The following is a 26,008-nucleotide window of genomic DNA, read 5'->3' as shown; positions in this document are numbered from 1 at the left end:
CCTTTTTTAAAATGACAGATGAAATAAACCTTAAAGATGTTTGGAGAGAAAGAAATCCTACAAAAAAAATACACTTCCTATTCAAATAGACACTTATCATACTCCAGAATTGACATGATGTGGGCTACAATGGAACTGAGTTGTAATATGCAGGAACTTGAAATTGAAACACGTTGTCAGGTTTTGCAAAAAGCCAAAACCACAGAAATACAATCTAGAAAACATGATATTAATGTGACTATAGATAACAATGCATCATTTAACCACAATTTGTGGATTATCGACAGTGGGGCATCAATGTGCATTACTAAAGATAGAAATTTTTTTGTAAAGTTGGTTACAAGTAAACAACATGTTTCTTTAGCAAATGGTTGGAGGCTAAAGGTATCGGGTGAAGGTATTGCTAAATGTCCATGTATTTCTGAAACATTGCATATGTTATATGTACCAAACATTAAGTTTAATTTGCTTTTGGTTAAAGTTTTGGTTAATCATAGCTACATTGTAACATTTAAAGGGGATAATTGTTTTATTGAAAAAGGGAATATTAAGGTTACTGCTAAGCTACAAGATGGGTTATATGTAATGTATGATTCCAATGTTGTTAATGCTGTATGTTCGAATGTTAAACCCCACAATGAGTGTATTCATTTAATGCATAGGTGAATGGGACATATCAATTTCAAAATGTTGCAAGAAACAGTGAAGTTAGTTGATGGAGTGAAGATAAAGCCATGTAGCCAGTATATAAATTGTAATGTTTGTAATGAACAGAAGAGTAGAGCTACTCCGGCTAATAGGTTAAATGGGTTTAAGACCAAGAAACCACTAGAAGTGGTATTTGCTGACTTAATAGGGCCAATGAAACCTAGTTTGGGGGGAGCCTGTTATGTACTAAGCATTTTAGACCATTATTCAAGATATGGTTTTTGTTTTCTGTTAAAGAACAAAACAGAAACATTTCAACGGTTCACTAACTGGGTTAAATTTGTAGAGAGAAAAACAAATCATAAGATTATTACAGTAGTGACTGATAATGGTACAGAATTCACAAACTCAAATTTTACAACTATGTTACAAAAGGCTGGTATACAACATAAACGTTCTGCACCTTATCGTCCACAGCATAATGCATTTGTGGAAAGAAGAGGGCAGACATTACAATCTATGGTTAGAACTATGCTAGTTGATGCTGGTTTGCCTGAATCATTATGGGGTGAGGCGATGATGTGTGGAAATCATATTTTAAACAACGTGATTAACACCACAACTGGTGAAATACCGTATACTAGATGGTATGGTAAGAAACCAGACCTCAGTAACATTCATATATTTGGAACTCCAGCTTGGGTTCATATTCCCTCACAATTGAGACATAAAGGACAAAAAAGAGGCCAACAGCTAATTTTTATAGGCTATAATTCTAATCACAGCTCCTACAGATTTTGGCAAAGAGGATCAACAAGGGTCGTTAGTAGTGCAAATGCCAAATTTATGGAACATATAGGATGGAATAGGTTAGAACTAAATAATGATGTGATTATAGAAACCAAGCCTAGCACTCATGAAGATGATGAGAAACCAGGTTTGGATATTAAAAATGAGTTGTCTACTCAAGAGGAAGTAGTAGAGCAGGAACAAGTGAAAATAGAAAGTCCGGTAATAAATCCTGAATTACCAAGGCGTTCTACACAAGTAACTAAGCCACCTGATAGGTATCAGGCAACTATGGCTTATCAGGTTAACAAAGTTCCTGCAACATATCATGAATTGACCACATTTCCTCCAGAAGATCAAAAGGAATGGAGAACTGCAATGACTAAAGAACTTAAGTCTTTGCAGAATATGAAAGTTTATGAAAACACTGATTTACCTCCAGGCAAGAAAACAATAGGGAGTAAGTGGATATGCAAAATAAAAACTGGCGTAGACTGAGCCATAACATATAAGGCTAGACTAGTGGCTCAGGGTTTTGACCAGTCACAGATTATGATGCAGTGTTCGCACCTAGTCTAAAATCCACTACGGTTAGAGCCACTTTAGTTTGGGCTGCAAAAAATAACTATTTGATTAGAAACTGCTTATCTACATGCACCATTACAACACACAATCTACATGAAAAAACCAGCAGGAATCAAAGACAATGACAAGTCTGAATGTTGGATTCTGAAGAAGAGTCTTTATGGCTTAAAACAGTCTGGTTATGAGTGGAACCAGTGTGTAGTAAACGCTTTAACCGGTATTGGATTTAAAGCTGGTTTAGCTGATCCATGTCTGTTTAGGATGGAAAGAGATGGAAATGTTTCATTACTTCTTTTATTTACAGAGGATATAGCCTTGTTAACTAAGACAGAACAAGAGGCTATTAAAATAATTGAACAGTTGAGAAACCATTTCAATGTAAAAGATTTGGGTGAAATACGTCAATATTTAGGATTAAGGATTGATAAAACCAAGGGAGGGTTTAAAATATCACAGACGGATAAGATAAACAATTTACTGAAACAGTTCAAAATGGAACTATGTAAACCCTCAAAGACTCCTATGAGTCAGGAGTTTAACAATAGCAATGATCAAAGTGCTATGTTTGATAAGGGTTTGTACCAATCACTAATCGGAAGTCTGTCATATTTAAGCAATTGGTCAAGGCCTGATATTGCATACAGCACAAACCAATTAGCTAGGTATAATTCAGACCCAACTGAGGCATTGGCAGGCTGTAAAAAGGATTTTAAGGTATTTGAAGAAAACAATGCACTATGCATTATACCTTGAACCTAATGAGGAGCTAAAGCTGACCGCATATGCTGATGCAAGCTTTGCTACAGATATAGACACAAGAAAGTCAACGTCAGGAATAGCTGTATTTTTGGGTAAGGCATTGATTGGATGGAGATCTATTAGGCAGAAACATCTGACTCTGTCTACTATGGAAGCAGAATTTTCTTGTCTCTCACTACTATGTACTGATATAATATGTTACAAACAGTTATTGATTGATCTAGGAATAGAAGTAAATGATTCTATTACCGTGTACGAGGACAATCAGGCAGCTATCCAAATGGCTACTAATTTGGCAGTTAAAACTAGAACGAAGCATACAGATTTGCGCTATTCAAATGTATGGGAGAGTATTAAAAATAAGCTAGTGGAGTTAACATACTGTATGTCAGAGGATAATATAGCCGACCATTTCACAAAGGCTCAGGGTGCTATTAAACACAAAGAAAGTTGTGAATATTATGGCTTGAAATTGTAAATATATATTGGCTAACCAAAGGGGAGGATGTTGGGAGTATACTCCTAGTGTTGGACAGGCAATATATATCTATCTACAATGACAAAAGGTCGCTGTTACTTTAAATGAGTGGATGTACCTAACAGATGTAATTAGCTTTGCTATAAGAGGAAGTCAGGAGAGCTCATTCTCCCTCTGATTCTCTGCTTGTCCTATGATTGATGACTGGAACGTGAACTGTGACTGTAAGCAATTGTTTGTTCTTTGAATTATGTTTGGACTAATATCTACTATCTACTATCACTGCTTGTGAAGCAAATTTAGTAGTAAAGCTACTTAATTTTACTAGCAGTGTCTGTGACTCTATTCGTGTGTTTCTACTAGCAACGTTTTTCTCTCCAGCTGCACATTCCGCTGCACTACTCTCTTGTCTCCCAACGGAGATACCCCCTAACAAAGGGCAAATTTGTTACGGAATTGCTGAGAAGAAAATTATACAAGATTACTATGGTAAGCTGTATGAACAAGAGAACCTAGAAGAGGGAGGAGCTAAACAATACCTACAAGAAACCAACCTTCCTCAGATGTCTAAAGAAATGGAGACAATATTAGAAAGTAGAATAACTATGATGGAATTAACCGAAGCACTTAAAAAACAAAATAATGGTAAGGCTCCAGGCCCAGATGGGCTGCCTGCAGAATTCTATAAGACTTTTCAAGATTTGTTGTCCCTTCCTCTACTGGAAGTTATGAATGATGTGATGTCAGAGAGTAGAATACCCAAATCATGGTCAGAGGCATATATTACGCTCCTACCCAAAGAGGAGGCTGATCTATCACAAATTAAGAACTATAGACCCATCTCCTTGCTGAAATCAGATTATAAATTATTTGCTTCGATACTAGCAGAAAGACTTAAAAAATATTTAAATGGTTTTATTCATCCCGACCAAAATGGGTTTCTACCAAAAAGACAAATTAAAGATAATATGAGAATAATTCTGAATACATTGGAGTATTATGAGGCACACCCTGAAAAACAAATGGCTTTGATCTTCTTAGATGCCCAGAAAGCATTTGATAACGTGAATTAGCAATTTATGTTTTTACAATTGGAACAGATGAATTTCGGCAAGAAATTCACACAAGCCATTCAAACCATATATCATAAACAAACAGCAAAGATAATGATAAATGGAGAATTGACAGATTCCATTGAAATAAAGAAAGGTACGAGACAAGGCTGTCCATTATCACCTCTACTTTTTGTCTTAACATTAGAAGTATTAAATAGAAAGATTAGAGAAGAAAAAGAAATAAAAGGTATGAAAATCAAAAAAGAAGAATATAAACTACAAGCATTTGCAGATGATTTGGTTTTTATTCTCGAGGATCCATTTGAAATGGCACCTAAATTGATTGAGAGAATAGAGGAATATGGGAAAGTAGCTGGCTTGAAAATAAATAAAGATAAAACGGAAATTTTGACAAAGAATATATCATCGAGACAAAAGGAAGAATTGGCAGAAGCATTGGAGATCCAAGCTACAAACAAGGTTAAGTATCTGGGGATATATTTAACTGAAAGATGTAGCACGCTTAAAGAGAACAACTATCATAAACTTAAGCAACAGATCGCGTCTGATTTAATGAAATGGGAAAATCTACAATTATCAATGACAGGGAGAATTTCTACAATCAAAATGAACATTTTACCTAGAATCTTATATCTGTTCCAGACAATTCCAATTAGACTAGGGAAACATTACTTTGACAAATTAAATAAAATAGTATTGAAGTTCATTTGGCAGGGGAAAAAAGCAAGAATAAAATTAAAGTCATTACAAGATGCTAGAATAAGAGGAGCCATGGGCCTACCCAATTTGGAATTATATCACCAGGCAAGGAGTTTGATGTGGGTTAAGGAGTGGATAACACTAAGGAATTCCAGACAATTGACCTTAGAAGGACATGACCTATTGTTGGGATGGCATGCTTTTTTATGGTATAAAGGAATCAAAACACAGGGTTACTTTAGAAGACATTACTTAAGGGAGGCTTTGTTATTGAATTGGGAGAAGATTAAAAAGCAATATTATTTAAGAATACCAGTCTGGCTATCAACTATTGAAGCTTTTTCATATCCAATAATATACAAAAAGAAACAAACAGTTAGATATGGTGAAATATTGAATGCAGAGGGTAAACTCAGATCTATGCAAGAGCTGAAACAGGAAGGAATAGAAATGAATCGGTTTTCATATGTGCAAATACAATCTAGATATGACAAAGACTGCAAAATGGAAGGTTTTTATGATGAAAAGACTGAGTTAGATAAAATCTTGACAGGTACTGATGAAAAAGTAATTAAAAAACTATATGGACATTTACTAGAGGTTAAGCTAAAAGAAGAACAAGTTAAAGAACCTATGATAGCTTGGGGGGAAAATTTTGGACATGGGATTGAACTAGAGAAATGGGAGAAATTGTGGTCTCAAAATTATAAAATGACAATGTCAACAGCTTATAAGGAAAATTTGTATAAGACGTTTTACAGGTGGCACTTAACCCCAACGAGAATAGCAAAAATGTCCAAAAATAAATCGGAAAAGTGTTGGAAATGTCATCAGATACTGGGATCATACTACCACATGTGGTGGACTTGTATAGAAGCTAAAAGGTATTGGACTAAAATCCACATGTGGTTGGAGAAAATGATACACAAACACATAGACCTCAAACCAGAGACTTTTTTGTTGGGTATTATACCAGATACATACAATAAAGACTTGAAATATTTGATCATAAATATCTTAAAGGCAGCTACCATGTTTTCCCGAAAATAAGACAGGGTCTTATATTTTTGACCCACGAAATATGGCCTTGGGCTTATTAGAGGGGGAGGGCTTATTATTTTTCAGGTGCAGGAAGCAGCAAGCCCACCAGCCCCACCCTTTCCGTCCCACCACCTGCTTGCCTGCGGCCACAATGACCCAAGTTCTCCTTGCATCCTGGCCTTCGCCTGTCCTGCTGACTGTGCTGCTTTGGCCTCGCGGGGGGGGGGGGCTCTTCCTGGAAGAACGAACGAACACCCACACACACCTCCCCCTCCAAGGCAGCCACATCCCTTCACTAACTTGCTTTCCAGCTCCATTCTCCGCTCCACGTGCAGGACAAGAAAAGTAGACTGTGTGCCTATGGTAAAAAAAATGCCAGAAAATACCTTCTAAGTTCTCGCAAAAAAAAAAAAATCTCACGAAGTTGGAAGTAGTCCCACAATCTACTTTTCTAGCCCTGCACATGGCAGTGGAGAATGAAGCAGGAAAGCAGGTTAGTGGAGGGATGTGGCTGCCTTGGGAGGGGGGGGGAGGGTTAGGGATCTCTTTCTCACACACACATACACACCATCCTTTCCTTGGGAGCTCTGCACAGATGCAGAGAAGGCTTCGGATAGAGCATTTGGGGGATGTGCGTCTGCACTGAGATCCCAAGGAAAGAACGATTGCCAGGAAAAGGGGTGGGGGGGATTTTGCCTCTTATCCTATTCTGAGTCTGTGCTGAGCTTCAGAACAGGATAAGAGGAAGGAAAATCTCCCTCTCCATTTTCAAGCCGTTCACAAAAATGCCTCATTCCGAGCCTTCAATCCTGCAATATGCTGAAGGCTCGAAATGGAACGTTTTTGCAAACCGTTTAAAAATATGGAGGGGGATATTCCTGCCTCTCCCCCTGTTCTGAAGGTCACAGACTGAAAACAGGATAAGAGACAAAATCCTCCCTCCCGCATGCCTTCAATCCTGCAATCCTGGATAATGTGAAGGTTTGGAATGTGGCGTTTTTCAAACCTCTTGAAAATGGGGAGGGGGAATTTTGTCTCTTATCCTGTTCTCAGTCTGTGCTGACCTTCAGAACAGGGGGGGGAGAGGCAGGAATATCTCCCTCCCCATTTTCAAGCCATTTGCAAAAACGCCCCATTTTGAGCCTTCAATGTGAATATGCAGGTGAGAAGCGACCTCCTGTAGGCATTAAAATCCATACACTTGGGACATTGGAAGAAGCCCTGTGAGGAGACGCTGCTGCCGAAGTGCAGGAAATCTCCCCCCCCCCCCAAACCTGCAGATTGTCCTTTCAAAGAGGAGTTTCACCAGGACGTAGAGGTGGCTGAAGGCGGCGTTTGTGTCGCTTTCATCCTGGTGAAACTCCTCTTTGAAAGGACGATTGGCAGGTGGTGGGGGGGTGAGATTTCCTGCACTTCGGCAGCAGTGTCTCCTTGCATGGCTTTTTCCAATGTCCCAGGTGTATTGATTTCCATGCCTTCTTTTCCTCTTCTGTGGACAGAAATGCGAGCTGTGACTGTCACCGTTAGGCAAGGAGGGCATGAGGCATTTGGGTTGTGTTGCTTGGCCTCCAGCTTCTTTTGCAGCCGCAATTGGCTGCAAAAGCGACCGGAGTTTGCTGGAGGCAGAGGCCTGAGCAGCACCCGTGAATCAGCTGTTTTGTGAACGGAGTGGCCCATCTGATCCGATTAAGGGGCCAAGAAGCCCTGAGGTGACCGGGAAAGGGAAGGGCTGCCCCCTGTTCTGGCTAAACCCACTCCTTCACTAGGGCTTATTTTCAGAGGAGGGTTTATATTTTTGCCCACCGTGAAAATCTGGCAGGGTCTTAGTTTCAGGACATGTCGTATTTTCGGGGAAACACGGTGGAATTGTATTTGCGAAAAATTGGAAAAATGAGAAAATACCAACGCAGGAGGAAGTTATTCGAAAAACAATGGAATGTGCTGAAATGAGTAAATTGACATTTGAAATTAGAGAACAAGAAGATGAACAATTTTATAAGATCTGGGACGTGTTCTATCAATGGATATAATTATCATAATCTTGAATTGTAATAATATAATGTGATAGGACAGTGCTGGCGAACCTTTTTGGCATCGCGTGCCAAAAGCGGGGGGGGGGGGCGCAGGGGGGTCATGGGTGGGCGTGCCACACCCATAATCCTATGCACGTGACCCCGTGCGCATTCACACGCAACCCCCCCACCCACGCATGCGCATGTAAACCCCACCCTCTTTTGAGTCCACGATGATCTCATTTTTCGCCCTCTCCAGGCTCCAGAGGCTTTCTAGGAACCTGGGGAGGGCGAAAATGGCCTTCCTGACCCCCCCAGGCCCTCCGGAGGCTTCCAGCGCCTTCCACTTGCACCCGCAGTGCCTGCTGCTCCCCGCCGCCTTCAGAGGCAACAGAGGCAAACACTACTCTTGGTGGGGTGGCCGTGCTCGCGTGGTCCTGGCCTGAAGCCTCATGACACACACACACATCGCTGAGCCAAGCGCGGCTCAACTGTGCCAGGAGCCACCTGGCAACACCAGCGGTCTCCCTGGTGGCTGGCGGGTGGTTGCAAGTGCAATGCCCCCCGATGTCCAGCGCCGTCCACCAGCGCAGAAAGGGTGTGCAGTGGGGAAACAGGTTCCCGGGGGGGGGGGTTAAAGAGAGATTGGACAAGTGGGGGGGTGTCCCCCTGTTTGCCACAGGAGCAGCGCTGGGCTGAAGTGCCTCACCGGGCATTTTCATTCTGAGGGAGGTGGAGCTTCCCTGAAATCTCCCTCCGTGGACTTGAGGGGAAAGCCCCCTTTCCCCCCCCCCTTCTCAAATTGCGGGAGAGCGGCACATCTCAACAAGTTGCCGAACTCGCCGGCTAGCTGGGGAGACTATTCCGCCAATGAATCCTAATCGTAGCCTCGTCCCCTCTTCCTCCCTCTCTCTCACCAGGCATGCCGTGATTTGAGAAGGGGGAAAGGGGGGCTTTCCCCCCCTCAAGTCCACGGAGGGAGCAGCGCTGGGCTGAGGAGTGGGGAGCTTTGCTTTTCATTTTCACTGACATGGGGATAATAACTCTGACAGTTTTGCAAAAAGTCATGGCAAAACTTCAAGAGTGTTTTGCAGATTTCAGCCCAGCCTCTCCTTTCAAGCTCAAAGCAGAGGACGATTAAAAAGATACAATTGAATAAACATATGTACTGCTGTTCATAGGAATTTAAAAAAGGAGTCGTGCATTGAAGGCACTCTGAACAGTGTGTTTGACTCAGAGGGGGAAAATATTGAGTTCTTTTCAAGGTAACGTGAGAGCAACAGCTGCACTAGAAACTGAATGCTTTGCACAGATTGTAGAGAAGGGAGAGGAAGAAAACAAAGCAAAGCTCCCCATGCCTCAGCCCAGCACTGCTCCCTCCGTGGACTTGAGGGGGAAAAAGCCTCCCGCTCTTTTCCCCCTTCTCAAATCGTGGTGTGCCTGGTGAGAGAGGGAAGGAGAGGGAGGGAGAGTGTGCACCACCTACGATTAGCTCTCCAAGCTTGGCTTCTCGCCTCTGCGGCCAGCGCTTCGCGCCTGGCCTGTGCATGGGTCACCGTGGCGCTTGAACGAAGAAATCAATGCAGTCCAAGCGAGCCAGGGAGAGAGAGAGAGCGCCTGTTTGCCCACCCACCTGCTGGGCCGAGGCTATGATTAGGGTTCATTGGTGGATTAGTCTCTCTAGCTAGCCGGCGCTCTCAGCAACCTGTTGAGAGGTGCCGCTCTCCCGCAATTTGAGAAGGGGGGAAAAGGGGGGCTTTCCCCTCAAGTCCACGGAGGGAGATTTCATGGAAGCTCCAAATGCCCAGCGGGGTGCTTCAGCCCAGCGCTGCTCCTGCAGCAAACGGGGAAACACCCCCACCCCCAGTCCGATATTTCTCTCTTACACACACCTCCGGGAACCTGCTTCCCTACCGCACACCCTTTCTGTGCCTTTCTCCCATGGAGGAGGACATTCTGCCTCCTAGCTCGGGAGCCAGCGGGGGGGGGGGGGGGGGCAAGCTGGGCAGGTGCGATGGTAATGGGGAGAAGGTTAGCGCACGCCCATCCGCACTCACCACTTCCAACAGCTCAGGGCAGCTTACTCATGTATGAACCGAGGCTGCGGGGAGCCCCCTGCGTGTTGCAGAGGGGGGCCCAGCCTTCGCCTGCATGACAAAGCATTCCCCGTCACTAAGGGCGAATGGGAGTACCCCCAACAAGCAAAGGACATGCCGGCAAACTGCCCACCTGCGCTCAAGTCAGCCTGCTGGATTCTTTCCTGCCCTGCTGCATCGTCTCTCCAGACCCAGAGGTGGCTGGGGCAACAGTTCCGCCTCCCCCCTCCTCAAGCTCAGCAAGAAAGCCTGATCATCCCACCAGATCCATCCAAGGAAGGAGAGAGAGAGACGGGTTCAGCCGATCTGCTCTCCCCATGCTAGAAGCAGCAGTTAAGGGCAAAAAAATGGCTGAAAATGAAAGCTGGTCAGCCGGCCAGCGCACGCATGCGTGCTGGAACTGACAGGGCAAAGCCTCGCGGGCCCTGACAAATAGCTCCGCATGCCACCTGTGGCACGCGTGCCACAGGTTCGCCATCACGGTGATAGGAGATACCATAAAGATATATTACTATTATATAGATTATATAGATTCATAACAATGTAGTGGAATATTGGTATATATATGAATTGAATATTTAGAATATTTTGTTTAAAATGAAGAAATAATAATTGTAGTTGAACATATGATACACAATGATAAAGATATATTTATATACACTTGATATTTTATGATTTTACATACAATTGAAAGTAATGATATACAAATATAAAATGTTGGTGAACTTTTTTTTTATATATACTGCAAGAAATACCAGAATAAGATGGGTGATACTATAAAGATATATTATTAAATAGATTTATAATGATGTAGCAGATAGTTGGCATAGATATGAATTTAATTTTTAGAATACATGTATAAAATGAAGGAATTATAAGAGTAAACTGAATATATGATTTACAATGATAACAATGTATTCATGTATATTGGGTTGATATTTGCTGATTTTATACACAATTGAAAGCGGTGATGCCCAAAAGTTGGTGACCAAACGACATGCTAAACACATATGTAATTGATGATATTTTTATGTTATATGTATGTTTGTTTGTTTAAAAAATAAAAAACTTTAAAAAGAGAAAAGAAAAGAAATCTGTTCCAAATGCAAAACACAAGCAGAGGAGTTTCAGTTTCTATTTTACTTTCACAGCAGCAAGCAGCTTTACTACATAACAGTTGAGCTCAGCCACGGCCAGGCTCCTTCCTGTCTCCTTCTTACTCACACAGCAAATAAGGTTTCACTTTCCAAACACCCCTCAACTCTCTCACACACTGACAGGATGCTAGCCAGATGAATACAGATGGATGCTGGTAGGCAAAGGCGGATTTCCCCCTCTTATTTTCCTCCTCAGTTCAGAGGAATCTGTTCCTTCTACTGCCGTGATGGCGAACCTATCACGGCTGTGTGTGCCAGCGAGTTGATTTTTCGTCCTTCCAGAGGGCCAGGGGAGGCTGTTTTCGCCCTCCCCAGGCTTGAGGAAAACCTCCGAAGGCTGTAGAGGGCGAAAACGGCCTCCCCTGGCGGTCCTCTGGAAGACGAAAACAGATTGTTTCCGAACTTCCAGTTGGGCCGTTGGAGCCATTTTTCACCCTCTCCAGGCTCCGTAAGCTTTCCTGAAGCCTGGGGAGGGCGAAAAACGACCTCAACAGCCCAACTGGAAGTTGGGGAACGATCCGTTTCCGGCTTCCGGAGGGCCAGGGGAGGCCGTTTTTGCCCTCCCCAGGCTTCAGGAAAGCCTCCGGAGCCTGGGGAGGGGTCATGCGCATGTATGGGGGGATTGCGCAAGCATGTGCAGGTGGGTGGGGAGGATTGAGTGGGCACGTGCACGCAATTTTGGCACACTGTAAGAAAAAGGTTCGCCATCACTGTTCTACTGTAACACCAGTTAAAGGGAAAAGAGGTAAAAAACGCAAAAAAAGATTTAAAGATGCAATTAGGAAAACACAAGTAAGGGAAGCTGCACACAAGTATCGTCAAACTCATCCCCAAGTCAGTAGACAGCCCTACCCTGAACCCTTACACAGCCTTCTCACCCACCAACATCCAATGGCAAAGCACTTTCTTTCTGCTGTCCAGAAGTACAATGGATGCTTCTAAACGACATCTTTTGGAGCCAGAGAGGTGAAGGAGGGAAATTTTACGGCACCATTCAAAGTGCAGGGGCAGGTCTACCATAGGATAGGGAGTATCATGGCGGGACCTCAGCAGCAGCCTTCATTTCTCCAGATATACTTTGTTGGTGATGATGACAATGAGAGGGACATCTGTTGTGGAATCTACCCAGGCTTTAATCCACAACTGGTTAGCCAACTGCAGAAGTTGCTGCGTGAACACAAGTATATTTTGGAACTTAAGGCTGCTGTTGATTCTCTTCCTAAAGGCCACAAGAACTTCCAAGTGGTGATTAATGCCGATAGGAAGCCTTCTGGAGAGCACCAAGGTCGTTTCAATGCCCCCACGACTAAAGAAGTGGCTGTTCTCATTGTCGGCCAGGATTTTGAGAAGAGAGATATCGTTCTCCACAACAGAGACAACAAGTTGTTACGAATCAGTGAGACGCACCGTGCCTATGATGTTCTCCAGTACCCTCTGATGTTCTGCCATGGAGAAGATGGCTATTACATTAATATACCTCAGTGCGACCCAAACACCAAGGTTCCTCTCAAGAAGACCGTGTCTGCTGCTGCCTTTTACAGCTACAGGATAATGGAGCGTGATGGCGAAGAATGCTACCTACTGCTGTTCCAGTTCCGTAGTGAAGCAGTTTTCCAACCGACTAGTCTAGAATATAATTTAATGGCAAGATATGGGTTGCTTAAGCAATTAATCAGGGGGAATACTGCAAAGTGCCTGCAACACGGAGGAGGAGATCATGGGAACCTAGTAACAGCCATTTTAGAATTAGGTCTGAACAGATTCAATGCTTCTGCTGGAAGTGAAATGGGATGTAAACACTCACAATTTCTTCTTGACATTCCCCTTGCCCTCGGGGTCCAAAACTTTGAAGGCACCAATAATGACGTCCTCGGGATCAGCACCTGATGAGACAAGACAGGAAGAATAGTGAGATTCTGGAACAGGTTATCTGTCATATAGAACAAGACTGAGAAGAACAAGAGACTCTCTCACCCTTCAGCTTCTCTCCAAACATGGTGAGGAAGACAGTGAAGTTGATGGGGCCACTGGCCTCCTTGATCATGGCATCTAACTCCTCATTCTTCACATTCAGGCGACCTATGGAGAAAGGAAGAAAGTTTAACTGCTGAGGATTTGATTTAAGGATCTGATCATCCATCCAGTTTTCTTTTTTCTTACCCATAGCAGCAAATGTATCTCGCAGGTCCTCCTTGTCAATGATGCCATCTCTGTTCTGGTCAATAACAGTGAAGGCCTAGGAAGCAGGTGAGAAAGAAATACATTAACCAAGTTCATGCATTATATTAAATGGGCTTGTTGAGCTATTAGCAATGGCTTGGTTCAACTGCTACACCAAGCAAAAACTAAAGAAACCACATTATGGCATAGCATAATACATAAACCCAACACGTTTGGGCTCTAGAAAATTCACCTTCCTCTCCCTGTCCTACCAAAATGAACAGTTGCCAGAATCTCAAAATGGCAAACTAACTACTTTATAATAGCTTTTGGATTTAAACCTATCCACTCTCAACACATATCTAAACTGACTATATATGTTAATAAAGGAGAATATTTGTAGCTCAGGGTTGACATGAGATTGACAAGATTTTGGCATGATTCGTTTTGTGCTGAGTGGAACGAGGCAGATGCTCCACTCTGGACAGTCGTGCTGCCTTGGCCTGGGAAGGTGAACGTTGGTTGACTCAGAACCCAACCAGACTGGCCGCTTGGGGGGAGTTGGGTGATGCTGCCCACACTGAACTGACCAAATCTCTCCAGGAGGCCAACTAGCGATTGGCTTCGAGATGGCGGCTGAAGACTCTGGATTCACTACACTCGTGGGGTCTCATTGCTCTCCACTCAAAGACTGTGGCACACTTGGCCTGTCCCAATGCGATTTGGGGCTCCTGGAAGGTCACAACGCCCACCGACTCCTGGGGTGGTGGGATTCCCGTACCCCATTCAAAAGGATGCATCTGCACGATCTGCCAGGGTGCTAGCTCTTTGATGCAGGTGCCCTGCAGACGTTTGGCCTCCACAGCCTCCGCTTCAGCTACCACAGTTGCCGAGGGGTAGCAGATGGTCCTGCAGACGATCTCCGACCTAGTCCTGGTAGCTCACTCCATGGTTGCTGTTTTCTCCTCCGTCTTCCCTGAGTCTTTGCACTACCCGGTAGACTGGGAAGGCGCCCGGGGCTCAGGACCTCGGACAGCAATCCCGCAGTGCAGGGAACTGCTTGGTAGTTTTTAAAAGGAGATTTGGGTTAGTGTCAGGGTTCCAAGTAACACCCCCAATGAAATCAAAACTCCAAGGCAGGCATTTTCCTCAAAGCTTGAATTTATTAGAGCTGTCATATTGGCACATCTGGGAAAACCCTAATCTGAAGCCCCTGGGTTTTCCCCACCCAAAGTAAAGTCAAAGTTCCTTCCCTTGCATCCACATGGGCATCACATGGTCCAATCAGGTCACTGTCCCAACTGTCTCCACCCCCCCTCCTGTTCCCACAGCTTGCCCATCCACCGCTGTGGCAGCCATGAAGATTCCAAGTTAAAGATGGCTTCAGGGCTGACAATTTTAGCTTATTGTGCTACACAAATCCAGCTGGATTTAGGTAGCACAATAAGCTATAATTTTATTTAATTTGGATTAATGTATTGTATAATAAGCATATAGAGCCAAAGAAAGAAGATGTGTTAGTGATTTTGGTAATCATCTTCATTATCAACAGTTAAACTTGTATGCCACCTGGTGCTCAACAACTCTGGAAGGCCCCTAATACTCAAACAAATTACAATAAAATCAACAAAACTTAAAAGATGAGAAGCGTGTTGAAGTGAGGGATCTCCCTTCCTTTACCCAAGGCCTGGGTAAAGAACCAGATCTTCATGGATTTTCTAAATAACAGAGAAGTGGGCCCCATCTGGATCTTAGGAAGAACCTCATTCCAGAGAGCAGGTAAGATGGAAATGAAAAATTAACTAGCTGCCGCTGAACCCTAGGCACAAAATAGTAGCTCACTCATGTTTGTGTATATTTCAAGACACGTATAGCAGTTCTTTAGCCCTCAGTAGGTTAACTGGACAATTAAAATTAAAGTATTTTAATAAACATTCTGGACTGGATATAAAAAAGACTTCAGTGGTTTGTCTAGTTGTCTGCTTATCTAGCAATTATAGGTTTGGAGACATAAGTTAACTTCAGCTAGTGCAATCCTCCTCTCCCTCCTCCCTTTTCTGCAGCTGTGGCCTAAGAAACACCTGTGGTTTGATATCTTTCTTGGCTTCTGCCAGGAATGTGAACAACCTTAAACTGTCTCATATTAAACCCCAAGCCCTCCCTAAGGGGACAGGTGGTACATTCTGAAAGGGCTGTTAATGAGGTCTCCAAAGGCTGGCAGGCACTGGTGGAATTCACTCCTCCCCTCCTCTCATGGTTATGCCCCTTCCTTTTTTCTTTTTTTCTTGCTAAATGCTATGTGTCTATCTCTTTCCAAATAAAAATGAAATGCTAGAATTCAGCAAATTGAAAGGGACTGCACTGGCAGGGCAAACTCAATCAAAAAGCCCATCCTGTCAAGCAAGTTCTTGCTGTCTTATTCAGAGGGATGAGGCTCTTTAACCCAAGGGTAATGTTCGCTGTGTCATCCAAACCTAGAATGGCTACCGTTTAGGATACAGGAGTGTCAAGATGTGTAATCTACAACCAGCCTGGATTTCAAATTCCATTTCTTTTTGTATCCCAAAGGCCAATAATCCAAGCTAAAGTACTGCTTGAGGAGTATTGTGTGAATAAAAATGGTGGAGAAACTGGGCTTGTTTCTCAGATTTTCAGGCTCAACATGTTGTGTGAATTCAGCCCTGGTCTAAGGAGCAATATGGATTCTCCACGCTGTGAAAGAAGGGGGAACTATGAACTTCCAGAGAATAAATATAGGTGGAGTGGAAGTTGCATCATCTCAACTATTTAATCTTGTAATTTGGATGTTGGCTGGAGAAGTACCTCAGGAAGCTTTTCCAAATCATGCTCCCCCCCCCCCCACACACACACATACACCTGACTACTTTGGGTGGAAGCCAAGAGAGCTAATGTAACATTAGCACCCCGTGTCAGCAATGTACTCAGTACTTGTCTGTGGAGATTCTCAATCATCCAGGTCATAGTTACATGTTGTGGCCCAGCCGGTGCCGCTGTCACCAGACTCCGAGAGTGATACTCCATACGAGTCAGCTACAGAAGAGATGTGCGATCCTGGACAGGATTCGGAGGCTGAGCAGGAATCCGAGAGTCTGGTCGGCCACCAGGTGGCGCCAGAGGCATGGAGCAGCGGTGAGAGCGAGAGGAGGAGGACTCCCGTTGCCCTGCCTTGGAGCAGCGGAGAGGATAGTGACTCAGGACTTAGTAGGGCGTTTCGGGATGCTCGTTTCCGGCACGCCCACAAACGCAAGGAGCGTGGGCGTAATTATAGGCAGTAAAGAGCTCTCAGGTGCTGTTGGGAGATGCCCTTTTTAGGTTATAAAAGGGTTGACTCTGGACAGGCTCTGCGTAGCAATCAACAAAGGACTTTGGACAGCAACTCTAGTCTGGGATCCTGGCAAGCTGGATTGCTGCTTTTGTGTGTTCTGTCTTTGTGAGTTCTGTCTTGGTGGCTTGCTGCCACAAAGCCTCTTGTCTGTTGGTGTAATAAACCTTGTTCCCTTGTACTGTTCCGGAGTGTGTGTACTGTGTGGGCAACGGAGGAAGGGGGGGGGGGGGTCAGAACAGTTACAGTGGGGCAAAAAAGTATTTAGTCAGCAACCAATTGTGCAAGTTCTCCCACTTAAAAAGATGAAAGAGGCCTGTAATTGGCATCATAGGTAGACCTCAACTATGAGAGACAAAATGTAAAAAAAAAACACCAAACAATCACATTGGCTGATTTGGAAATAATTTATTTGCAAATTATGCTGGAAAATAAGTATTTGGTCAATATCAAAAGTTCATCTCAATATTTCGTTATATATCCTTTGTTGGCAATGACAGAGGTCAAACGTTTTCTGTAAGTCTTCACAAGGTTGGCACACACTGTTGCTGGTATGTTGGCCCATTCATCCATGCAGATCTCCTCTAGAGCAGTGATGTTTTGGGGCTGTCACTGGGCAACACGGACTTTCAACTCCCTCCAAAGATTTTCTATGGGGTTGAGATCTGGAGACTGGCTAGGCCACTCCAGGACCTTGAAATGCTTCTTACGAAGCCACTCCTTCATTGCCCAGGCGGTATGTTTAGAATCATTGTCATGTTGAAAGACCCAGCCACGTTTCATCTTCAATGCCCTTGCTGATGGAAGGAGGTTTGCACTCAAAATCCCACGATACATGGCCCCATTCATTCTGTCCTGTACACGGATCAGTCGTCCTAGTCCCTTTGCAGAGAAACAGCCCCAAAGCATGATGTTGCCACCCCCGTGCTTCACAGTAGGTATGGTGTTCTTTGGATGCAACTCAGCATTCCCTCTCCTCCAAACACGACGAGTTGTGTTTCTACCAAACAGTTCTATTTTGGTTTCATCCGACCATATGACATTCTCCCAATCCTCTTCTGGATCATCCAAATGCTCTCTAGCAAACTTCAGATGGGCCCGGACATGGACTGGCTTAAGCAGGGGGACACGTCTGGCACTGCAGGATCTGAGTCCCTGGCGGCGTAGTGTGTTACTGATGGTAGCCTTTGTTACATTGGTCCCAGCTCTCTGCAGGTCATTCACTAGGTCCCCCCGTGTGATCCTGGCATTTTTGCTCACCGTTCTTGGGATCATTTTGACCCCACGGGGTGAGATCTTGCATGGAGCCCCAGATCGAGGCAGATTATCAGTGGTCTTGTATGTCTTCCATTTTCTAATTATTGCTCCCACAGTTGATTTGTTCACACCAAGCTGCTTGCCTATTGCAGATTCAGTCTTCCCAGCCTGGTGCAGGTCTACAATTTTGTTTCTGGTGTCCTTTGACAGCTCTTTGGTCTTCACCATAGTGGAGTTTGGAGTGTGACTGTTTGAGGTTGTGGACAGGTGTCTTTTATACTGATGACAAGTTCAAACAGGTGCCATTGATACAGGTAATGAGTGCAGGACAGAGGAGCCCCCTAAAGAAGAAGGTACAGGTCTGTGAGAGCCAGAAATCTTGCTTGTTTGTAGGTGACCAAATACTTATTTTCCACTATAATTTGCAAATAAATTCTTTCCAAATCAGCCAATGTGATTGTTTGGTCTTTTATTTTACATTTTGTCTCTCATAGTTGAGGTCTACCTATGATGCCAATTATAGGCCTCTCTCATCTTTTTAAGTGGGAGAACTTGCACAATTGGTGGTTGACTAAATACTTTTTTGCCCCACTGTATCTCAAAGGTGCTCTTTCAAAAGGCAACTGGACTGTTTCTTCGTTGAGGAAAAATAAGAAAACATTTCATTTCTCATCAGTTGTGATGGCAGGCGATGTGATACTCCCCACCATCACAGAAGATGAAGCTTCTTGGATGAGAAGTGAAACATTTTCTTCTTCTTCAAGAAAAAAGCAGACCAGTTGCCTTTTACTCAGAACTTGCTGTATAAGGGTGAGAAAGATCCTCTATTCTGAGGAAATTACATTCTAAGTACAAAAGGATAAAGAGATATTGTGAAGCAAAGCAAAGAGAACCAAGGCTGTCCAGAAATCTTGATGGCAAACCTATCCTGTTTCGTACAAAAGTCTAAAAAACATTCTAGCTAGAAAAATACTATGTATGGCACACAACTTCATCCTGAGTCAAATCATCAGTTCACCCTCTTCACTGTTCCGGATGGCAGGATCTCTTCAAAGAAATTCAATCCAGGGTAGAATTAGGCAGAGCTCAAAAAACAATTGATTGATCCCCAAAGAGGCAAACTGGCCAAGGAGAAATGAGTAGCTGAACCCAGAATTAACCTGGGCTGCAAAAATCCTGATGCCTGCTAGATAATAGTCAATAATTAGGCTTTTTAAAAATCTCTTCCTGCCATCCAGTGAATGTCAATCCAGATCTGGTATCCCTAGAGCTAAATATTAAGATTGTTACTTCTGTTAGTCCATATTCAAGCAACCTTCTCAAACATCATTTATTTCATTTAAAAAATGCCAACAAATGCCTATACATTTCAGCAGTATAAACTCTGGGACCAAAGACTAAGAGACTGTGTTTACACCATGGATCTACCCAGTGGACTCTACCGCCACCAAATAGAAATGTAATCTTTTTATCCTTAAGGAATAGTAGGAAGGGCAAAAGAATTAAAATGAAGGCAATCATCACCTAGTTCTCCTGAAATTCCATTATTACATCAGAATTATTGCACAATGCAGAAGCCCACCAGAAGCACCTAAAGACTAAGGGGAGATGGGTTCCATCCTGCCACAAAGTTCTATAGGTGATCTTCAGTGTTACCAGTCTCACAGCAAGCTTGTGGAGAGAAGTAACAAGAAGAAGGGGAGAAAGAAGGCAAATCTCGTTCTTTGGGTTTTCTGAAGGAAGGGCAGGTGATACATGCAATTAAATAAATAAGGTATGCACATTACAAGAACTGATCTGTGCTCTCCTATTTTTAAAAGCAGGAGGCCCTCAAAAAATAAAGAAGTACAAACATAGGTTGTAGGAAAAAGAAAATCCAAAGGAGCTTCTATGATAGTTTGCTACCAACTCTACTTCTAATGTAGTTTTGGTCTCCTTTATAGTTGATCAATATCTTAAGACTGAAAGACCTTCATTTTTGATGAAAATGAGGTGGCTTCTCGCCTCCCCCCACCCCCAAACTAGCCAGTCAGAATGGGTTTCTAAAGATCTCCTTGTAAGGCTCTGTGATTTGCTTCATCCAAGCACAGATGTCACCTCTTTGCTCAGTCTTCCTTCACTCAAAATAGACCCTGCTGCATTGCAAGAGTCTTGGAAAGGAAACACCATCAACTTTGGGGTGGGGTATGTGTGAAGGTCTAGTGCTTGCCAAAGGGTAAAAAATGCTCCTCTGAAATGAAGATTAAGAATTTAAGTGTCAAAGAGAATATCTCCATATGGAAAGCTGGTCTTCACTCACACTTTTATAGGCAAGAATTTCTATTCAAAGTCCAAATTAATTTAAAGAACAAGTGTCTTAATGCGAATAATCTGGAATTACCCTTGGGAAAGGAAAAGCAACTTTAATAGGAGGTAAAAAGCTGATCTTCTGTGCTCAGTTAATAGGTTCTAAGCTCCAAAATAGGATTTTGTGGAGACACACTCATAGTTGCTCATTATTTTGGCTCTTCCAAAATATGGCCAGGTTTACACATCATAATAAGCCATTACTCATGGTTTGCAAATCCAATTTTTATCCTGCTTTACACCTCACAAGAATTCACAGCTTGCTTAATCTTGATTTACTGAAGAAACCAAAAATAAGCTAGCACTCAGCCTACATATCATAGTGAGACAGAAGAACATTTTTGGAAAGGGTTGGTTCACCTATAATATCTATAATATCCATCTATCACTTTCCCTCTTCAGGACGTTCTTTACAATAGCCTTCCTCAAGGTGGCACCTCAGGTGTGGCAAAAAATAAAGCCCATTATTCCCAATCAACAACCATTCTATCTGTGAACAATGGGGGCTGTAATTCATATTGGAATGGACAACAAAATTAGGAAAATATCTTTAAAACTTAAAAACATTCAACATGACCAACTAATAGAACTATATAAAAGGCAAAGGAAAGGAAAATTAATGAATGGTGGGCCTCTATTTGATGGGTAGAATTTCAGGAACAAAGAATCCCTATTTTTGTAAAGGTTCAGACTCAAATCAAACCACCACCAAACCCATACATGAACAAATACCCAAAAATGGATTCCTGAGGTAAATTATGTTCAAAAAAACGCATCTATAATTTATCTAGACTTTTTATATGTAGTCACGTCTGCTGAAGTTGAGAAAATGCAGTTGGGATTCATACAATACACTGGGGTACACTAAACTGGATGTACCTGCATATGTAAAACAGGCTCACCTGAAACATTTAATTAGGTTCTATTATAACAGCCAAAATTTCTGTGATTAGTCAGCATTTTTTTTTCAAAGGGAAGACGGAATCTGAATTGAATAGTACAAGAAACTTTGTTCTTAAAGTTCATTCCTATATATTCAGTATCGTACCATATTTTTCGAGGTATAAGACGTACTGGAGTATAAGATGCACCAAAATTTTGAAGAGGCAAATTTTTTAAAAAAGTTTTTGCGCTCTGCAGACCTCCCAAAAATGGCCCGTTTTTTGCGAAAACGGCCCTGTTTTTTGTCAAAAAAGGGCATGAATAGCCTTTAGGAGACTTGTAGAGTGTTCCTGGGGGGTGGTCCCCCCCAAAAAACGAGCAAAAAATGGCTTCTAGAGTGCTCCTGATGGCTGGGGGGCAAAATTGAGCAAAAAACGGCCCATTTTTCGCTCATTTCTGCCCTCCCCAGCCCCCAGGAGCACTCTGAGAGCCTCCTAAAGGCTATGCATGGCCATTTTGGTGAAGGGCAGGGTTTCAGGAGGCAAAAATGCTGTATTCAGTGTATAAGATGCACCCAGATTTTCAGCTTCTTTTTTGAGGGGAAAAAGGTACGGCTTATACTCCGAAAAATACGATAGTTAAAAATTTCCTAGAATGTCAATTCTGGGTGGTATTCCTAGGTGATGCTCATTAAGATCCAATCATTTACCCCAAAGTCCTCCTTTAATGGCATCACTACATTTGTTATATTTCCTAATGGATGACAACCCTTCCCATGTCCATCTTTGTTCTTGTTCTTACCTCTTTAAACTCCTGGATCTGCGTTTGGTCAAACATGGAGAAGACATTGGAGCTTCCTTCTGCTGCCCTTCTCTTTGCCTTCTTGGGTGCCTAGAAGAGAAGAAGGATGGGCATTCAAGATCAGCTCACTGCATCCTTATCTACGGCTGAGAGAAATAGAATTATTCCTGTAAAGAAAAGAGCCTTAGTGACTCCATATTTACACTTTTCATAACCTAAGCTAACCATCTGTGTGAGACATTAAGATAAGGAATTATGTAAGAAGCTTTTTCTGGGAAAAACAAGGCTATAAAATTGATTAGAACATTCCAAGTCAGGTAAGTTTGACTTTGACTATTTTAACAGTGGCAGGAAGGAGCTGTCATGTTAGGATTAACATTAGTCTTGTTATGAAGAAATGTGGCAAGGGGATTTCCAGGGGGATTTCTGGTTCGGGAACTTGTTGCACAATAGCCAAAAACATATATAACTTCAGATAGCCAATGATAAGTAAGGGCGTTGAATTGTTTTGCTGCTTTGTTGAAAATGTATTTAAACCATGTATTCAGATCTATACAGCGTTCTTTCCTTTTGGCGAGAACCCTTTTGCAAAATACTTTTATCTATATATTTTAAATAAATATGCTTTTTATTGTTCATGGTCTCCTCATTTATATTTGAGAGGTTTTTCAAATCTCACAAGGGCAACCAAGCCTCCCACTTTTATAGGTGAGTCTCTATTCAAAGTTGAAACTAGATGAATGGAAAAAAAGGAGTGAACCAATGTTACTGGGTCCACCAAGTCCTAGCACAAATATCATTAAGGAAATACATAGGTCACCTAGTCACAGCTTCCCCTTTATGATTAAATGAATTATCCTTCAACTTAAATTGTAGAACTGATTTATAGTTTAGTACCTTTCTTGTCACGATGTTAAAAAGTTTGCTAGGCCTGAACTGCCTGAATTGACACTCAAGAGTTAAACTAAGAAAGCTTTATTGCGCAGGTCATAAAACAAAAAGTTCTTATCTGAAAGTGATTTATTGCGCACGCGTTACACATTCCAAATTCTTCTCTTCTTTGTTCGGCAGCCAACTTTGGCAGACGTAGCTTTCATTATCAAAATGTAACCAATTAGTTATTTCTGTTTCATTTACTTTTATTATTTTATTATTAAAGTTTGTTTATTAATTAGAATACTTTAAAGACTTATTTTTCTCAATATCTCAAAAGATATGCGGAAGGGAATCAGCCACGGTCCATTGATCTCCAACAGGGTGTTTTTCCCCTGACATTTCTCTCTGCAAATGTGACACAAACCAGCACCTTTGGTCCTGCTTTGTCCTGATGCATTTTCTCTTTTTTGACAATGTGTAAGCAGTCAATTCATCAGTGACACAAGCACATCTTAAGAAAGGATTCCCACCATGCAAAGTTTCTAGAGTTATTTATTTGTCTGGTTTTGCAAACTTATAAACGGCTTCAGTTACAGTAGACTCTAAGCAATATAACCAAGACGTTTCCTGAATTTGATTATGTAAGCCATACTTGATCGTTTTCTACATTTTTGTCTCCAGGGGCAGGGAACCTTACTAAAATATCAGAAAATTTTACTTTAACTTAATAATTAAAACTTCCCTTAAATGTCCTTTAATGTTAGGCATTTATTTTCAAAATATTGTTAGTATTTGTTGTTTTCTGTAATACAAGGAAGGGGAGGGGTTCATCCATAAGGACAACCCAACAAACAATTTTATTGCTATAGCAAAAGTCTGAAAACTTGGAACATTGGAGAGAAACATTAATATTCATGATTCTAAAGAAAGTGTATACTTTGGTTTGAGAAACAGCAGAAGCATCTACTCTAACTTTCAACACAAATATACAGTTAATGCATCTTTTCAAAGTCTTCATTTCAGGTTTGTAACACCTAATTTCCACGAGGGTGATCTTTTCTTTTAGGCAACTATGTTGTATGTGGGTATTATAATTTTCATCTTCCCCAAAATCACTTTGCAAGTTTTAAGTTAATAAGTAATTATAAGTAATTAATTGATATAATAAGCAGGGGTCATGACAACTGTTTCAGAAAATAGCACTAATCCACAACTGGTGTACCTAATAGAAAAGAGGGGAAGGGGTGGACTATATCCAATACAGGCATATAAATAACTCCAGCTGGTTTCCTAAATCTAACCCATACATGAAAAGAAAAACATAAAATGAAATTTTACTCTTTTTCTCTCTCAACCTTGTCAACTATGTCTCCTTCTGAACAAAGTTATTTTACAAATAGAATACAGAATATATAGGATTATGATCTACATCACAGGAAGTTATTTAGAATGACTGTGATTATCTGGAGATAACTTCAAGAGTTTCCTTCCTATCTTCAGAGTGGCTCTTTCTTGATCCTCAACTCCTGAAAACTGATATGTGTGTAACTTCTGGGAAGAGCTGAAGATGGAACAGGGATAGCAAGGCAAAAATGGAATGACAACCTGAAGATCCAGACAATCTAAGTGGGTCTTTTTCATGAATTGAACCAGCTTCCTTTGTCTGGATCTTGTGGTGTCTTGAGGAGTCTGACTCAGAGGCTCCTGTCTGCTCAGCAGCTGTCCAGCCACCCTTTGTTACTTTTTGAAAAAAAAATGCAAAGGCAAAAAACCAAAAGATTCCACGTGTAATAAAACATCCTGCTGTATTATTCAAGAAGAGCATTATAGTTATTCAGGGACTTGAAGGGATTCACTGCAAGATTGAAGGCGCAAATCCAAATACAGTAGAACCTATGGTCACGACTATAATTCGTTCCATAACTTTGGTTGCAAACTGATTTGGTCGTGACCCGAACCTAATTTTGGAAATTTGGTGCTTACAAAAAAAATGGCGTGGAAGGGGAAATCGGCCGCGGAAAACAAAATTGTGAATTTTTTGGTTGATTTGGTCATGGTCTTCGTGTCCAGAGGTTCTACTGTAATGCCAAATATTATTCAGCAGGAAGACGACTTGGGATGGGATACATGTGCAAGATCAGATCCATTTCAGAAAGCAAAGAAAATGAAACAGAATGATAGATGTTGAATCATCACCCATAGATAGTAATCTGATAGTCTACATTCCTTCAGCTCTTCCAAGTTTCCTTCCCCATCTCAAAACAGCAGAGATGCCTTTGGGTTCTCATAGCCCTCCCTGTCTCTCTAACAGTGTCAAAGCTTCCTCTTAACACACATATTCCATTTGTCCAGATATTTAAAAAAGCCCTAACTGAAAATACTCAAAAAATTTTTAAAAAATTGCCTGGATAATTTTTACCCCTTCTACACCTTCCTTTTGCTGATTTTAACCTTCGTCAAGAGCATTTGAGAAGCTTCCCTATTCAAATTCCATTTTTTTTCTTGGTGCTGTACATTTACCACTAGTTTGGACCGAGATAGTCCCCGATTTCCTTAGACATCCACTATGCTTTTGCCTGCACACCCAATTTTTCCTCACTTACCATGTTTTCCCAGTGGGCAGGTAGATGGGTGAACAGCAGCTGTGGATGCGATGTGGATGTCCCAGGGGCCAGAAGGGCAAACAGCCTAGACACTTGGCTGTGAATTCCCTTGGGGTTATATAGGCTCCCTTAGAGGGAGGAGGGACAGCTAACTATAGTCACATCTTCAAGTTTGGGTGGGTGGAGGATGGATGGGGGTAACTAGAAATAGACACCAAAGGAACGCAAGAGGGCCAAGTCCTTTCTTGGAGACAGGGTAAGTCCATTAAGTTTCATGGTCCATAAATCAACAGCCTTTATTATTCTAGGGATCAGTGGTAACCCAGCTCCAAATCCAAAGGGGATGAGCTCACACCCCACACAAACTCATACTGTGGTTTGCTTGTTTATGGTTTGCCAA

At 42.2% G+C, this 26,008-nt stretch overlaps 1 protein-coding gene across 1 annotated transcript in view; it reads right to left on the bottom strand.

Moving 5' to 3' along the window:
- The window catches only part of LOC309400489 (myosin regulatory light chain 11), a 35,518-nt gene extending 9,763 nt beyond the window's left edge, over positions 1-25,755 (bottom strand). The window contains exons 1-5 of the mRNA XM_081969011.1: positions 25,609-25,755; positions 22,130-22,219; positions 13,501-13,576; positions 13,315-13,419; positions 13,145-13,223 (exon numbers count right to left, since the gene is read on the bottom strand). Coding sequence (XP_081825137.1) covers positions 13,145-13,223; positions 13,315-13,419; positions 13,501-13,576; positions 22,130-22,219; positions 25,609-25,611 — 353 coding nt within the window. The 5' untranslated portion in view covers positions 25,612-25,755. The remainder of the gene's footprint in view (positions 1-13,144; positions 13,224-13,314; positions 13,420-13,500; positions 13,577-22,129; positions 22,220-25,608) is intronic.
- Positions 25,756-26,008: the final 253 nt, after the last annotated feature.

Source organism: Natrix helvetica, assembly GCF_964273705.1.
Source record: "Natrix helvetica genome assembly, chromosome: W".
Classification (NCBI taxonomy): Eukaryota; Metazoa; Chordata; class Lepidosauria; order Squamata; family Natricidae; genus Natrix; species Natrix helvetica.
Note: the sequence above shows the minus strand (reverse complement) of the source record. Positions and strands in the feature narration are given on the sequence as shown.